This window comes from Rasamsonia byssochlamydoides, assembly GCF_041956645.1.
Source record: "Rasamsonia byssochlamydoides strain NRRL 3658 unplaced genomic scaffold VTN77scaffold_2, whole genome shotgun sequence".
Classification (NCBI taxonomy): domain Eukaryota; kingdom Fungi; phylum Ascomycota; class Eurotiomycetes; order Eurotiales; family Trichocomaceae; genus Rasamsonia; species Rasamsonia byssochlamydoides.
In genome coordinates, this window is record NW_027192385.1 from 75656 (window position 1) to 92116 (window position 16461).

The window sequence follows — 16461 nt, forward strand, 5'->3', positions numbered from 1 at the left end:
GCGCTTTTGTTTCTCGCTTGACGCTTCCAGAGGTCGATGCTGGCTCCACCCGCGTTCAGGGGCTCCAAGCCAGAGAACCTACCAGCACAGGTAAAGACATCACATCACGGTCACTGACTGCTCCTCTGGCCTGCTGTTCGATCTCATCCCAGCTTCTCTGTCAGACATCTCCCTGTGCCTTCCTCCCTCTGTTTGGGTCATCTATCTCCCTCCCTCTAGCTGTTGAGCCCCGGTTAGACTCCCCGCGAAGCTGCTGCTGTTGCCGTTTTGACGAACGTTCCAGAGCCAGACTTCACCATGGCCCCTACAACTGAAGCTGCCTCGCCTATCGGCATTGCCAATGTAAGTCAGAAGCTTCTTTCAGTTGATTGCCATCTTTCTCTGTCTCTGATTTCATTTGGCTGTCGCTAACAATGACTGTTGATTTAGCTCCCAAACCAGCGGTATGTTTACATTCCATGGTCCATCACAATTGATATAGGAGCTGGGAGTTTAAGGTCTAATTGATACCAGACACAAGATTGTCGCTAAGCGGGGAGCTTCTTTCACGATTATGGTGGGTTCCCAGCCTGTGTAGCGCACTGGGTGAGCTTGCTGACCAAATCCAGGTTGCGGGTGAATCCGGGTTGGGAAAGACCACTTTCATCAACACGCTTTTCTCGACCACGATCAAGAACTACGCCGACCACAAGAAGCGACATGCAAAGCAGATTGACAAGACTGTCGAGATCGAAATCACAAAGGCAGAGCTGGAGGAGAAGTTCTTCAAAGGTACGCTCACCTGAGCGGTGACCTGTCTCTGCATCTTGCTGATACCCGCTTGTCAGTCCGTTTGACTGTCATTGATACCCCTGGATTCGGCGACTACGTCAACAACCGCGACTCGTGGCAGCCCATTATTGAGTTCTTGGACGACCAGCATGAGTCCTACATGTTGCAGGAGCAGCAGCCCCGCCGCACGGACAAGATCGATCTCCGTGTCCACGCTTGTCTCTACTTCATCCGTCCAACTGGACACACCTTGAAACCGCTTGACATCGAAGTGATGAAGCGGCTCTGCACCCGTGTCAACCTGATCCCTGTCATTGCTAAAGCTGACACTCTCAGCCCGGCTGACCTGGCTCGATTCAAGCAAAGGGTAAGCGTTTTCTAACCTTCTTAAGGAATTGAATTTCCGCTGACATGAACAGATTCGTGCTGTTATTGAAGCTCAGGGTATCAAGATCTACCAGCCCCCGATTGAGGAGGATGATGAACACGGTGCTGCCCACGCCCGCAGCCTGATTGCCGCCATGCCCTTCGCCGTCATCGGTTCGGAGAAGGACGTCAAGAACAACGAGGGCAAAGTTGTCAAGGGCCGTCAATACCTGTGGGGTGTCGCCGAGGTGGAGAACGAGGACCACTGCGACTTCAAGAAGCTGCGCTCCATCCTCATCCGCACCCACATGCTCGACCTCATCCACACCACCGAAGAGCAGCACTACGAGGCGTACCGTGCGCAACAGATGGAGACGAGGAAGTTCGGCGAGGCCCGGCCACGCAAGCTGGACAACCCGAAGTTCAAAGAAGAGGAGGAGAACCTGCGCAAGCGCTTCACGGAACAGGTCAAGATCGAGGAACAGCGATTCAGACAGTGGGAGCAGAAGCTCATTGCCGAGAGAGACCGCCTCAACAAGGACTTGGAGGCCACCCACGCTCAGTATGTCTCCAGAAATGTGCACCGTACATTGATTTCCTCTGCTGACTTAAAACAGGATCAAACAACTCGAGCAAGAACTCGAGCAGATGCAGGCCTCGGCCCGCAGCCATGGCCGTCGTTAGAAGCTTCCATGGGGCTGATTGCAATTTCAATTCGAATGCTTTGTCGACACTTTTTTCCTTTTTTTATTACCCCGGTTTCCTTATACTGATTTTTTTTTCCCCTTTCAATGAGCGGACAAAAGTGCTGGACGGACGTTTTCCGACCTTCAATTTCTTACCTGGCCAAGGTTGCGTCGGTAACTGCTTTCGTTTCGTATCTACCGCCGATAACCTAGTGATGGCTCGTACTTTCAGATACTACATAATATCCCTTTTGTTTGTAGCGTGTCAATGCAATTTTAATTTCCTTTGTTAGTTTGTTGTTGTTTGGCAGCAATGGCTCGTAGTTAAGCAATTGCTCGATAGTTAAAGGATTCTGGCTTGGAGCTTCTCTGGTCGGACTACCCGCCGCAGCTCCACCGTAGATACCAGCTCCATCCCGCAGCAGAGATCAACGCGCGTTCTCAGTTGATACCTACCCACCACTTATTCTTAAGCTCTAAATACTCAGGAAAACCACCCTTTTGCTTGCATCCATGCAAACCACAGGCCGTTTTCCAACCAGACACGTGCATACTCTCAAAACTCACAATGGTAAATCTTTATTTATTTCCTCTTGCCTGCCCCTCTCCATCAATCATCGACAGGCTGATCCCAGGATAAGCTGACAAGCTGACCACGCGCAGGCCCCGTGAACACCGTTACCTTCTCCAGCTATCCTGGCACTTACCTACTTACCGGCGCGTCTGACCGCGCCATCCACCTGTCGCGCGCCTTGCCTACCTCTACCTCCAATGCCCCCTCGGCAGTCGAAACAACCTCACCGATCCAGAAGTACGAAGCGCATGGATACTCGGTGCTGGATATCGCCGTCGCGGCGGACAATTCGCGCTTCGCGAGTGTGGGGGGAGATCGGCAGGTTTTTCTGTGGGATGTCGAGCAGGGGTCGACTGTGAGGCGATGGGCTGGGCATTCGAGCCGGGTTGAAGCGGTGCAGTTTGCGGGGGAGGGGGATTCGGTTGTGGTGTCAGGTGGGCTTATTTTTTTTTACTAACTTCATTGACCTTTTTGGGGGTTTATAGCCTCAGTGATGGCCAATGCTAACTTTTCTACAGGCAGCGCAGACACCACCATCAACCTCTGGGACTCCAAGTCCAACTCCTACAAGCCTATCCAGACCCTTAGTGAAGCCACCGATACCGTCTCCACCCTGCATGTCCACATGCCGACCTACTCGATTGCCAGCGGCAGCTACGACGGTCGGGTGCGTATCTACGATATCCGCATGGGTCGCACGACGGTGGACGTCATCGCACACCCCGTCACCAGCGTACGCTGCTCTGCTGACGGGAATGCGGTTCTCGTGTCAAGTCTGGATGGGCGAATCCGCATGCTGGACCGGACTGATGGACGGTTGCTAAAGGCCTTTGGGGGCGAGGAGCAGGTGGGAAAAGGCCCTGGAGGTTTCGAGGCCAAATACCGGAACAAGGCGCTGAGAATCCGTTCTGTCTTCGCAAAGGCAGACGCGGTTGTCTTCAGTGGGAGTGAAGCTGCGGATGTGGACGGGAGAGGCAAAAGTTCAGTTCAGGCGGCTGTCTTTGCGTGGGATGTCCTCAGCGGCGAGATCATTGCTACAGTTCCCGCCGGCCAAGGCGTCAAGGTGGTCAGTTGCGTTGCTTGGAATGAGAAGGGAGGCTGCTGGGCGGGTGCTTGTGCAGATGGTGAGTATGCTGTGTTTAATATTTTCTGAAGGTGACTGCCGCACCTGCTGACACTACCCACAGGCACCGTTAAGGTCTACAGCTAATTTCCCCTACGACCCGCCCATCGTTCAGTCTGTCGTTCGCACAAGTGGACATTAGTCTCAGCGATACTGCTTGGTATCTCGATGCCATGAGGAAGATTGACAGCTTAGTCATGCCACTTGGCTCGAGTTGAGCTTTACCGCTGTGTTACATCACTGGGGAGTCGAACTGACTGGATTTATCAATTCATCTCCGCGAAACCCGGATGCTGGAAGCATTGGCCAACAGCGGCTCAGGTCCGAGTAACGTGCTGCAACTGCCGCTCTTAGCGTCGCCTGCCAAGAACCGTCTTCTCGAGACCTATCTACATCTACTGCAGCCATGCATTAGATTGTCGCTAGATAGATGTCTCCGCTAATGCATCACCATACCATCGGTGCCTGTCACAGGGCCATGGGTCCGGATATGACATACAACATTAGCTAGTTCCCTGCAAGGGCATAAAAGACGGCTTGCCCTGCTTTTATGATTGCCTTCACCAGTTGCATGTTCTCCGAAGATTCCGTCTGCCGCCACGATGCATCTCTTTCGCCTTCTGCTGGCAGCAGCTCTTGCCGCCTCTATCGCGGCGTCGAACATCACCATCTATCGAAACGAGTCGTTTGTCCCTGGAAACAAGCTCCCGCCTTCGCATGCTACTTCCGACGGCGCCTCTATCATCGAGCTCTTTCTGAATGTCGGCCGTTCAACGACATGGAAGCTCGTCTCGAAGACCAAGTTTGAAGGCGACACCGGCGAGCCCGAAGGCATGGCCCGCGTTGGCGATGACCGCTTCTTCGTCTCGTCCGGGCAGTGGACGGTGCCGACAGAGAGCTACAACCGCACCATCAACGGCACCGACCGGACTCCCGGCGCTGGGTTCGCGCACATGGTGATCTACGACGGACAGGGCCGGCGCATCGCCAACGCGACGCTCACCAACCCGGGAGACATCGAGTACCACGGCGGGGGGATCGACTACGATGGGCGCTACATCTGGATCACGATCGCGCAGTACCGGCCCAATAGCACCGCGACAATCGCACGCATCGACCCGCTGACTCTGGAGCAAACCCGGCTCTTCCGGGCGAATGACCACAACGGCGGCATCGTCCACGACACCATCACGGACAGTCTCGTCACGCTTAACTGGGGGGCCCGCAACGCAACGACCTGGTCGCTGAAGGACTACCCGAGAGGATTCACCCCGCTACCGGGGTTTACGTCGGCGGAGCTTGACGTCCCCAACCCGAGCTTCTACGTCGACTATCAGGACTGCAAGTTCCTGGGACACCACGCCGTGCCTACCACTCTCATCAAGACGCAGACCAGCAGCCACAGCAGCAACAGCAACGACAACGACAAAAGCACCCGACCGATCATGCTCTGCGGCGGAGTGGCGACCATCGCCAATTTCAACCTGGGCGGTCTCGCCCTCGTCGATCTCGAGACGATGCTGCCGCTATGGGAAGTCCCCATTGCGCTGACCAGCGATCTTGGCGTGAGCCTGACCGAGAACCCGGTCGACGCGGCTGTGGTGGACGGCAAGTTGAGGCTGTACTTTTTGCCTGATCAGCATAATTCGACGCTATATGTGTATGAGGCGGAGTAGTAGTCGTCTTCAGCCAAGTGCACACTGATGGATGTTTTGTCTCTCATTATCAATAAAATAAAATCGAAACGAATTGAATCAAGGCTTGGAGGGAAGCTCAATTCAATTCAATTCAATTCATTCAATTTCTGTCCTGTCCTGTCTGTGCAAGACAGGTATGGTATGGTATGGTATGGTATTATGTTGTGTACATACATACATGGATACATATATACATACATATGTACATACATACATCCATAAATGCTCTTATGCGATAAAAAAAGTATCGGAGGTATCAAAGGAGGAGATAGGTTTCTAGCATAGATGGATGCCGTGACTCACTCCCTCCCTCAATCACTCACTCACTCAATATTTCCATGGAAAGCAGAAAGAAAAAAAAAATAGAAAAAGAAAAAAAGAAATAAAATAAAAGCAGTACGAATGAATAGTCAGTCTGTGCCTCGCCAAGTAACTAAATCAGGCAGTCAACCACTCCAACCAAACAGCCAACCAACCACGCAATGCAATCGGTGTGTACATACAACATGCGATTCAAGCAAGCAAGCAAGCATACAAACAAACGGACAATAATCATAACATAGCATATCGTATCATGTCAGCATCAGCATCGTATAGCATGGTATAGGAGAGCAGAACAGAACAGAACAGAATACCAAACCACCATGCAGCCACGCAAATAGATGCATATACGGGTGAGATGGGAGTACCAAAAGAACAAAAAAAAAAGGAAAGAAAGGAAAAGAAAGGAAAGAACTGTTGGGGTGGGCAAATAAAAGCACTCCTCCTCGCTGCTGAAAATCAGAGATAGAGATAGATAGGATGACGATGACGAGACGAAAGGTCAAGGGGAAGAGAAGAGATGAACAAATGACTATATATATATATATATATAGATAGGTAGGTAGATAGATAGATAGATAGCATGAGGGAAAGAAATGGAGGAGAGAAGATGCTTGTTTTCTGTCTTGTTCATCCCGGTTCAATGAAGCCTTTTTTTTTTGTGAATGCTCCCAAGCTCCCCCCGCCCCCCTTTTTTTTTTAAAAAAAAAAAAGCCCGAAATGGCAAATGCATATTTTCTTGTCGTTGGATGTTTTTAAACAAAAGCCCTCCCCGTATAATACTAATGAGTCTAGATAAGTGTCGGGCTGGAGACAGACCCAGGCTCACGACTCTCAGCCTCAAGGGCCTCAACGGCCCGGTCAAGTTCTCGCTCCCCGACCAGGACGGTGCCGGCGCGCGCTGTGCTCAAGAAGCTGATCTCGACGGCGTCCGGGTACCAGTTCGGTTCGGGCTCGAGGTGATGTAACGATTGGGAGTGGGAAAGGGTGTTGGCGGTGTCGTCGACGGTGTCGTCGGTTCCTGGTACTGGTATTGGTGCAGCCGCATGGAAGTCCTCTTTGGATGATGATGATGACGACGATTCCGACGACATGCTGACCGCGAGACTGCTCACGCTGGACGAGAGGTGCGACATGTCTGCAGCAGAGTCAAAGGAGAAGCGTTTCGACTCGTGGATCGGCGACGGGAAGCCGCTGAGAATATTGTTGAGATTGTCTTCCCGGGAGTGCGTGGCTGCCGCCAGGCGCCCGGCGACACCGCAGACTATCCCCGTCGCTTCTAGCGGGAGATCGCGCAGGTCGAGCATGATCGGGACGAGTATGTCCTCTTTGGACCCGAGCAGCAAGCTGCTTTCTTCGTCTGCGGCAGCACCCAGGGCCGGATCCGTCGAGAAACGTGGCAGCAGGCGCTTCTCCAGCAGGATTGACGCAGCGGGGTCTGCTGGCGTCAGGGTCAAGGACAAAAAGCGCGGCCGGTCCACCAACAGGGCCGTGGTGAGCGCTGGGCGCAGGATCGACGACGACGTCACGTCGCATCGATCGCGGTGATGGGCCGCGCATTGGACCAGGCGGAGACTCTTGTCGACGCAGGGGACGATGTTGTGTTTTCGTAACGACGCAAAGGTGCGAGTTTGCAGCTCCGACAGCGTCGAGGGAGGGGGCGTCACCGGGGGAGAGTGTTGTGTGGGCCCGGTGTGGGGAGACGTCGGGTAGAAATGAGATTGGAGGTTGTTGACGAAGGCGTCGGAGTTGACCTCGAATGTGAAGCCTCGTTTCTCCAGGGCGCGGACAACTTGTTCCTTGGACCGTGACGGCACGAGGATGTAGTCGGAGAAGTACGTCGAGATAAAGAAGATGGAGCTGTAACCGTCAGCATGACTCTACTGTATCGACAACGGGCGTAGATACGTACATCCCAGCCATTGCCAGCGGACTGGTCAGTTCCAAGGCCCGCTGGCCTGCATCCAAGCCCTGGCCGTCGACCTGCATCACGATGAAGTCGTCCTTGCTGATCGAGACTCGACTCCCTTTCGCAGGGGCAAGCTTGTTGAATTTGCTGGCCAGCGGCACAAAGTACTTGTTTGCCAGCTGCCGTGAGCACACAACAGAACACTCGACTGGGGTGAGCGAGAGGTTGAGGAAGCCTTGACTGGACGTGTCGACCTCCTCGCCCACGTCCTGGTCATCGATGGCCGGGACATCGTTGAAGAGCAGACGCAGGATCGGTTGTACGAAAAAGGGGTACAGATCCAGCGGAATATGAACCAGAGTTAGCTGGTCGTCCTGTGTCAAGTTAGCATGGTCTGTACAAGCAGTGCCTTAAGCCTCATTTAAGCAAGAAGATACACACCATAAAATGGACTTGAGCAGATATGAGAGACAATGGGTGTTCCATTGTAGAACAATTTTAGGCGCACCACTGTGCGCACAACGCAAGTAATCAGGCCCGATTCAAGGTGAGATGCAATTTATACGTTTAAAAGCTATGCAGGGGTACGATGAATTGGCACCGTTTGGCAGAGTAGTTCGCGTCGAGTGGAGGCAGGATGCAAGATGTCGTGGCAGAAGCTGGATAGAGATCAAATGCCGTGCAATCAGATTCCGCGATCTGGCGGGGTATAACGATGAATTTATTTCTCTTTCTTTTTCTTCTTCTTCCCTTTTTCTCTGCCAGGCATTGACTGTTGAAACCAATTGACAAAACCGATCGATGCTCTTTTTTATACTTGCTGACCCTGACTCTGACCCTCTAGTTCTTACGACATCGTCCTGCGGGATGAGCTGAGACGGCCTTCAGGTCAGTTGCGAGGAGGCAAGGTGCATTGAAAAGCAAGTAAAAAAAATGAAAAATTGCCCCCGATAACGCGATGTCAGAACGAGAGCAGCGAGGCAGCGACAACGGCAAGATCAACGACACATGGCGTCAACCTCCGTCGCAAGCACGAGTATGACTGTTCTCTTCTTGTACTCCGCTCGGGAGCGGAGACGGCGGGGTGGGTCAGTGCAATCAGAAAGGGCGGGATAGGAAGGAGGAAAGGAAAAAAGGGAAATAATTGAGAAAAGGGAAATCCTGGATCACTTCTTTTCTTTTATTCCATGAAAAAAAAATTTTTTTTCCTGCAGTTCGCCTTCTTTGCTGCTGTTGTTTCCCCCCGAAAATTCTGCCTGATCTTTTTTTCCTTTTCTTTGCACCCTGGTTCTCGTTCTCGTAGATTAAATTTCCTCCAGTTCGGTCCCACTTCGCTATCAGAACTGATAGATCGCCGCAAACAGTTGGTTGGCGAGCCTGACTGATAAGCTGTCCCAAGGGTCCGCCCACGAGTTTGTCTCCTTCAAAGTGTGGCTCTGGCTCACCGAGGAACACATTCCCCTACTGGCAGTGCTAGAGATCAGCGGCTCGGGATTGTCAACCCGGGATCGTCGACTGAGTCACTGAACGTGTGTGATGGCGCCACGATCCCGGCAATCGGCAAGGATATGGAGTAATAGTAATACTCCGGACGTTCTTGTAGAAGATGGGTGATGTGCTGTGGCACGGACGCCAACAGATGTGGCGACGACAGGGTAAGTCGGTGTCGACCTTCACAACGTCATTCGGGGGCGACGGGGTAAATAATAGCAGCGATTGGGGCGATCATGCACTCAGCTGCGAGAAAGGAAATCAGAAGATGCTTAAGTAGGTAGAGCCGGGGAGTGTACGCAACGTACCTTGGTAGAGGGGCAGGCTGGTCACACGACAAGCGGGGGAGCTTTGGAAAGGAGATCACCACAAAAGGGATTGTAGGATTCCGATTCATCCATGCTCAGATGATGCATCCGAGTGAGACAGAAGACAATCGGATTGTCTGTCTGTTGATTGTGGAGGGCAGGGATCCGAGGATTAAACGGCGGCCACGGCGCTTCACCAGCTTAGGTACCAAAGCAGGAACCGATTTCTATGTACCGAAGGCAGCAGCGATCTACGGAGTACAATTCGTTATCTTGCAGTCTGACAATAATAATAGTGCACTACGGGTTGATTCGGACTAGCAGTGATTCGAGCTTAATGATCCTGTGGTTATTTGCCGTAGTATACCAATGGTTCATTGTTGAAGCAATATGAATGCTTTCTTCAAGCGTGTGACTTGGGCAGCCCGTCACAACTGATCCGGAATCCCGGTTGCCCGCACGACATGCAAGATGCTATGCACTGCCTTAGTAGGGTACCAAAGTTTGCTGCCACCGCCAATGGCAACTCCTGATCGAGATAAGAGAACAGTGCAAATTAAATTAGTCAAGGGGATGCCGCATTGTTCGCCTCTGCGTAACGCACGGGCCCATGTGGGGAAGTGATACACTACTTAACCATGATTAACCACCTGAGGATGCAGGCAGTCTTCCAAGGTTCTTATCTCGGAAAATTATTGCTTACATCAGGCATTACTGGCTGTCAGATGACCACACTGCACATATTGGATATTGTCGGGTATCGCGGTTTGACTGCAGGAGAGACAATATATTACTATTATTACTCTCTTGGTATGATTATGCAGGTGGCAAACTTGCACGAGGCAGTTTAAAGTCGTGGTTATAACTGGACAGTAATATCAGGCTGTATCCTTCTCTTGTTGGCGAGACGAGAAATGCTCTTCTCTCTAGAAAAGGAATCACCCTTCGGAGTAGTACTGATACTCCTACCTTCTTATTGCTCCTCCTTTAGATATTTTAGTTAGTTAATATTACTTACTGACTAGGCATAATAATAAGATAAAAGAGGGATTAATTATTCTACCTTATTCCTCACTCCCTACTATCTTGTGCCCTCTATAAGGCCTTAATACGTCTCTAATAACCATCTTACTTAGTTTCAAACTAGCTCATAATTAATAGCTTTAATATTGATTCTTATAAGATGGCTAAAATAGTAAAGGCTTAAGGACATTTGTTATAAATAACTTATTGCTTGCCTTATAATAGTAAGGCATTATGGAAGTAATACTATAGTTGAATCAGAGTTGCTTTAATTTGTTCTAGTAGCGACTAGCTCATCTTGACTTCATCTATATCATATGGACTACTAGAACCCAATTCTGTGACGCCGATGCGGTCATTTATGTCGTTGACAGTGCTGACAGGGGCGTCGAGACGGCAGACTGGTTGCGTATGATGGCCAAGGGCTGTCAGTTGCAGCGGGGGTATGGCGAGGTGAAGATGAGAGAGGGAATGCCGTGGTTGGTATTGGGGAATCGGAACGATGTTGAGGTTTGCTGATTTACTTGGACTGCATTTCATTATCAAGGCTCTTCCAGGACTAGTTCATGGATTTTCTCAGTATTGATTGATTGATTGATCCAGTAATCCATTGAGAGCTGGACAAGCTAGATATTGACTGGGCCAGTGGCTCTATGTTGACCTTCTTAAGAATTCAGACGTTAATATTAGGCACGCATGAGATATGTCCTTACAGCACTTCCAATCATCCAATGCCCTCACCGAGGAAGGGATCGACGAGGCTCCAGAAGAGATTAGATAGCAGGTATCCAATTGAAGAGAGTGAATAAATGGACTGCAGGTTCATTTAATGAAGGACCCGTTATATCTGGAATCCTCGGATCGATTCGATCAGGGTCTGTACATATGTCAACTGTATGAATCTGTCGATCGAATCATTGGACTGTCTGCTCATCTAATTTATTTTATATCCAGTGATTAACAGATTAACATTTATTCTAGCTTGTAGATTATTTTTTTTCTAACCTCCATCGTATTTTATAGCATTTACTAGCTAGTTGGTTACCTAGTTAAAATGAGAAAAATATGCTAATAAAATATACCCGCGATTTATGTATAGATATGCAACCATAAGATACACGTAACTAGGCAGATATCTTTAAAATTTTATTGTTGAATCTACTGTGGTTGGAGGTCTACTGTGAGTAAATCCACTATATATATCAAGTATTTCCACAACCATGTACGGTGATTCATTGCTGACAAAGTATAATACTTGACCTGTTACAAGCCAGTATTAAATAACTCAATTTATCTATTTTCTTCACTTATTTTTCATTTTATTCACTCGTTGCTTTTGGTTTGGTTACCCAGTACTACTGGCGGAGGAAGTCCGACCTGCTGCCGGAAAAAATCCCGAAAGCAAGACTGGATCACCCCGATGGAGAAATATCAACCCCGCGTGGGGTAAAAGAATAACAAGCACGGGATGGGAGTAATATCAATCATCTCGAGGTGATATATACGTGGTTATAATCGTGAAGTCTTGAATTTCAACACTACCTACGACCTAACTGCCAACACATACTATATAGTGTATAATATATATCATTATCACCTCCATCCCTCTGTATATATATCTACCTATCCGATCTATCGACATATTCCAGCATGACAATCCAACTCCCCTCCTTCGACAACCTCACCCTCGATCCCTCCGGCCCCAAAGGCAACGCCTGGGGCCTCTTCGGCAAAGACGACCAGCTAGGCATGCTGAACCTGCTGACGCCGGAGGTTGTCGCGGCCGCCGCGCGCGAGGAAATCCGCGAGGGGATCCGGTTCTCGCTGGACTGGGAGCTGGATCGTCTGGCGCAGCCGGCGTTTGGTCGGCAGGTGTTTGATCGGAAACTGGTGCATAAGGCGCCGAGGACGGTTAATGATGATGTCCTTACTTTCAATACGCAGTCGAGTACGCAGTGGGATGGGTTTAGGCATTATGGTAGTTTCCCTCGCCCCTTCCAGAATGATACGAGATCTTCCTCTGCTTGCGTATATACCTTGTATTTCTGCGTCTTGGGCATGATTCTAACGAGCTTTTGGTTGCAACGTACAGGAAATCAGCAACACAAGGTCTTCTTCAACGGGCATACCCAGCCTGATCTGGAAAAGAGCCACGTCCTTGGGATTGACGGTAAGCTTCCTTCCTTTCTTCCTCTCCTCTCCTCTACTTTCCTTCCGTTTTATTTTCTCTCTTTTCTTTACTTGTCAACTCGTTGAGTCTCCTATCAATTACCTTGTTGAAACTTCTACTATCTACTTCTCCTTCCACTGACCAGTCTACAGCATGGGTAAAACGCGGCGGCATCGTCGGCCGCGGCGTCCTCCTCGACTACGCTGACTGGGCCGAGCGCCACTCGATCCCAATCAAGCCGTTCGAGTCGAGCATCATCCCGCTGGCCACGCTGAAGGAGATCGCGCGCGAGAACGGCATCGAGTTCCGCCAGGGCGACATCCTCTTCGTGCGCAGCGGCTTCACGGCTGCATACGAGAAACTCTCTGTCGAAGAGGCAACGGCACTGGGCCGGCGAGAGTCGCATGACTTCATCGGCGTCGAGTCCGGTGAGGAGACGCTGCGATGGCTGTGGGAGAACAAATTCGCGGCTGTTGCGGGGGATGCGGTTGCGTTTGAGTCGAGTCCTGTCACAGGCCCGCAGATCCCGCAGGATTATTCCCTGCATCAGTGGTGTTTGGCTGGCTGGGGGATGCCGCTGGGCGAGATGTTTAATCTGGAGGAGCTGGCGGCGTACTGTCGGGAGAAGAAGCGGTGGACGTTTTTTCTGTCGAGTGTGCCGTTGAAGGTAGCACCTAACCAGTCTATTCTATCTGAGAAAGTATCTTTACTGACAATGATTTTTTAGGTCCCTGGTGGAGTGGCCAGTCCTCCGAATGCGATTGCCATTGTGTAGTTGAGTTGAAGCAAAATTACAGGCAAAAAAGTGTCTAGGAGGGAGTAGATACTATGGCAGGATTTTGATGAATGGTACCTAGAAGGCAAGCCACTGAATGAGAGGTCTAGTAGTTACCTAGGTATGTACTCATGGAATACCCTATTAATAACAGCAGTAATAGTGAGAATTGTGGAGCGAGTATGTACGTTGTCAATTTGCAATAACACATACTATATATTGTGGTATCACCTCAAAAACAAATTCTATCTATCAACCCTTCAACCCTTGTAAAATTATCCTAAAGGCGACAAATAATATTCTTGCATTATGGCAGTAATTAAGAGCTTCTTGGTGTCAGTACATACCTAGTCATAGCAGAGCATCACCGCAGGAAAAACAAAGACAGAGGGAGAGGGGTATTGTATAGCCTATAGCCGTACCTGTTAGCTGAGCAATGATGTCCTTCAACTTCGACTAGACAAATAAATAAAAAAAAAAGGCGCGATGGCTACTGGCTGGCCAGAACCCAAAATCTGGGGTTCACGTTCGCCTGGAGCCTAGACTCCGAGCTAAATCATTCATTTGCGGAACTTCCCCGCAGTTTTCCGCTCTCTGCTTCTTGTCCACGGATTTCTGTCCGCAGATTAGGTAGGTTATGTACTGAGTCATTGCGATAGTCATGCTCTTATCACTTTCATCACCTTTTATTTTTTTTTGTAGAATCTTCATTTATTATTTTTATTTTTATTTTAGGAATTTATATCTATTCCGTCCAAATGGGCTTCTTTTTGGCGGTTAGATAGATCGATCGATCGTGGAGGATTCAACAATAACAATACTCACCTGGGCATTTTATTTTACTCATCACTAATTAATGATTCCAAAAACAAGACCATGATGATGTCATCCTTCCAGGACTTAAAGTGTTTTTGACAATACAGCTGTACAGTAGATGATATCGTACCACAAGACGGATCAGGTGTACTGTGCATACATACAGTAGAATAATACTTCTGCTAATCGTATATAGCTACCTAGGCAGCTACCCACCCCGGATCGGACCGCCAAGCGGGGGTCCCCGGCTTGTCATTTCATGGAACCATCCATCAACTCACTCATTCATTTATTCATTATCGTGATAGTTGTAGTTTGCTACTAGGCTGTATTGAGTAGTGTCTTGTCTGAGGCACCTGCATGGCAGCCATGGCTGGCTAGGCGATAGCCGGACACGGTTGTCGTCTATCTACTGTCTACTCCCTACATATAGCGACAAGGACGCTGCCTGACTCCGGCTATCATTTTCCCATCCCGCATCATCTGCTGAATCCATTCAGTAGGATATCATCGAACTGGTCCAAGAACAGGAAGGTACTCCTGTACACTCGTATCGAAAGGAAGATTTCTGGTAGATAAGAGGATCACATCACACCATTACATTACATTTTTTTTTCACCCCTCATTCCTCTATCTTAGTTCTATACAGACAGCAAGCATGACGGCAATAGAGACTGTCACGGCCCAGGTCCAGGTCCAGGTCCAGGAAGAGGAATCAGCTACAGGACCAGGAATGGTCCGCTCCCTGCGTTACTACGGGCCCAAAGAGATCCGACTTGAAGATGTGCCCGCTCCGTAAGTCAGGTCTTCTCTCTCTTCTCACTGGCACAGTATACGGTGATCTGCAGCGATCTGCATAATCTGCACGCCCTTCACGCACGTCCACATCCACTGACATGCGTCTGAGTCTGACAGATCCTGCGCCCCCGACGAGGTCCGCTTGCGCATCGCATACTGCGGCATCTGTGGCTCCGACATCCACGAGTACCTAGGCGGACCGATCTTCCCCCCGAAGCCGGGACAGCAAAACCCCTGGACGGGCGTGACACTGCCGATCACACTGGGCCACGAAATGTCAGGCACTGTGATAGAAGTCGGATCCAACGTCAGCAATCTTCAGCTGGGCCAGCGGGTCGCGGTCAACCCGACGCTGGACGATCGTCACTACGGCACCGCTGAGCCATGCCACGCCTGCCGAAAGGGACAGTATAATATCTGCAAGCGCTGGGCGGCGTACGGGCTCAGTGCCCCCGGGGGCGGCTTTGCGAGTGAAATAGTGGTCAAGGCCCTCAATTGCATTCCCCTGCCGGACAAGGTCTCGCTGAAGCTTGGCGCACTGGCGGAACCGCTGGCCGTGGCCTGGCATGCCATCCGGCTGTCTGGGTTCGAAAAAGGACAGACAGCCCTCGTCCTGGGCGCTGGGCCGATCGGGCTGGCAATTCTCATGCTGCTCCGCGTCTGGGGAGCCAGCACTGTCGTCGTGAGCGAGGTCGCGCAGTCGCGAATCATGCAGGCGAAGAAACTCGGCGCAGATCTGGTGGTCAACCCTGCTGAACCGGGGGAAACAGGAAATGACACAGATCCCGTCACATCAGCAGTCCACAACCTAACCGGCGAGGGCGTCGACGTCGCCTTCGACGCGACAGGCCTGCAGTCGACGCTGGACACAGCAATCGCGTCAGTGAAGACCGGGGGCACCATCTTCAACGTCGCCATCCACGAGAAGCCGCTGCAGCTGAACCTCAACAACATCGTGTGTGCGGAGAAGAAGTTGCTGGGGGGGATGTGTTACACGCAGGAAGATTTTGTCGGTGTGCTGCAGGCTCTGGACAAGGGAACCATTCCGGCAGAGGAGATGATCACGTCGATTGTGCCGTTGAGCAATGCGGTTGAAGGGGGATTTATGGAGCTGATAAACAACAAGGCGGCGCATGTCAAGATCTTGATCCAGCCGGATGCATGATATTTGTCTGAGTCAGGGTGGTAACGATGAGGTTAGCTTGAATGACGAAAAAATAATCCGGGCGGCAGCCCTAACCCTAAGCCCTGAAACCTGAAACAATCTCCAATCGGTTCATTATGTTATCCCAGTTTCAACAACAACGAAAAAAAAAATCTCTTATTTTGCATTAGGAAGGGATGGGACAAAAATCATGACAGAGAATATGGGTAGGAAGGAAGCCCGCCTGGAAAGGAGATAGTCAAAGTGAAAATGAAAACTATATAGTAGGTATAGGACAAAGGTCGCTGGCATATATGACTAGGTACTTTTTTTTTTCATCACACTAGTCGAGTGATGCGAGACCCGTCGAAAAATAATTTTAGTATCTCTTATTTTGCATTCTAGTATCCACATTCATATGCCAACGTTTCTATGAAGTCCATGCGTCACAGAAGTATTCTGCTACTCTAAAGAGATATATTATATAGT

At 50.2% G+C, this 16461-nt stretch overlaps 6 protein-coding genes across 6 annotated transcripts; 5 read left to right on the top strand and 1 right to left on the bottom strand.

The window, feature by feature from the left end:
• Positions 1-297: 297 nt before the first annotated feature.
• VTN77DRAFT_2592 (uncharacterized protein) lies at positions 298-1821 on the top strand (the record flags this gene model as incomplete). The annotated part of the gene is made up of 7 exons (XM_069418448.1): positions 298-342; positions 430-443; positions 514-556; positions 609-771; positions 828-1138; positions 1191-1699; positions 1755-1821. The coding sequence occupies 7 exons, from the start codon at positions 298-300 to the stop codon at positions 1819-1821; spliced, it is 1152 nt and encodes a 383-aa protein (XP_069282073.1).
• A 515-nt stretch (positions 1822-2336) lies between these two features.
• On the top strand, positions 2337-3607 carry VTN77DRAFT_2593 (uncharacterized protein; the record flags this gene model as incomplete). Its single annotated transcript, XM_069418449.1, has 4 exons — positions 2337-2394; positions 2487-2831; positions 2916-3521; positions 3585-3607. The coding sequence occupies 4 exons, from the start codon at positions 2337-2339 to the stop codon at positions 3605-3607; spliced, it is 1032 nt and encodes a 343-aa protein (XP_069282074.1).
• A 515-nt stretch (positions 3608-4122) lies between these two features.
• VTN77DRAFT_2594 (uncharacterized protein) lies at positions 4123-5196 on the top strand (the record flags this gene model as incomplete). Its single annotated transcript, XM_069418450.1, has 1 exon — positions 4123-5196. One exon carries the CDS (start codon positions 4123-4125, stop codon positions 5194-5196), a length of 1074 nt encoding a protein of 357 aa, XP_069282075.1.
• Positions 5197-6329: 1133 nt separating this feature from the next.
• VTN77DRAFT_2595 (uncharacterized protein) lies at positions 6330-7933 on the bottom strand (the record flags this gene model as incomplete). The annotated part of the gene is made up of 3 exons (XM_069418451.1): positions 6330-7398; positions 7451-7821; positions 7889-7933. The coding sequence occupies 3 exons, from the start codon at positions 7931-7933 to the stop codon at positions 6330-6332; spliced, it is 1485 nt and encodes a 494-aa protein (XP_069282076.1).
• A 3986-nt stretch (positions 7934-11919) lies between these two features.
• On the top strand, positions 11920-13214 carry VTN77DRAFT_2596 (uncharacterized protein; the record flags this gene model as incomplete). The annotated part of the gene is made up of 4 exons (XM_069418452.1): positions 11920-12247; positions 12362-12439; positions 12592-13106; positions 13167-13214. 4 exons carry the CDS (start codon positions 11920-11922, stop codon positions 13212-13214), a joined length of 969 nt encoding a protein of 322 aa, XP_069282077.1.
• Positions 13215-14688: 1474 nt separating this feature from the next.
• On the top strand, positions 14689-15993 carry VTN77DRAFT_2597 (uncharacterized protein; the record flags this gene model as incomplete). Its single annotated transcript, XM_069418453.1, has 2 exons — positions 14689-14825; positions 14946-15993. 2 exons carry the CDS (start codon positions 14689-14691, stop codon positions 15991-15993), a joined length of 1185 nt encoding a protein of 394 aa, XP_069282078.1.
• Between the last annotated feature and the right edge of the window lie 468 nt (positions 15994-16461).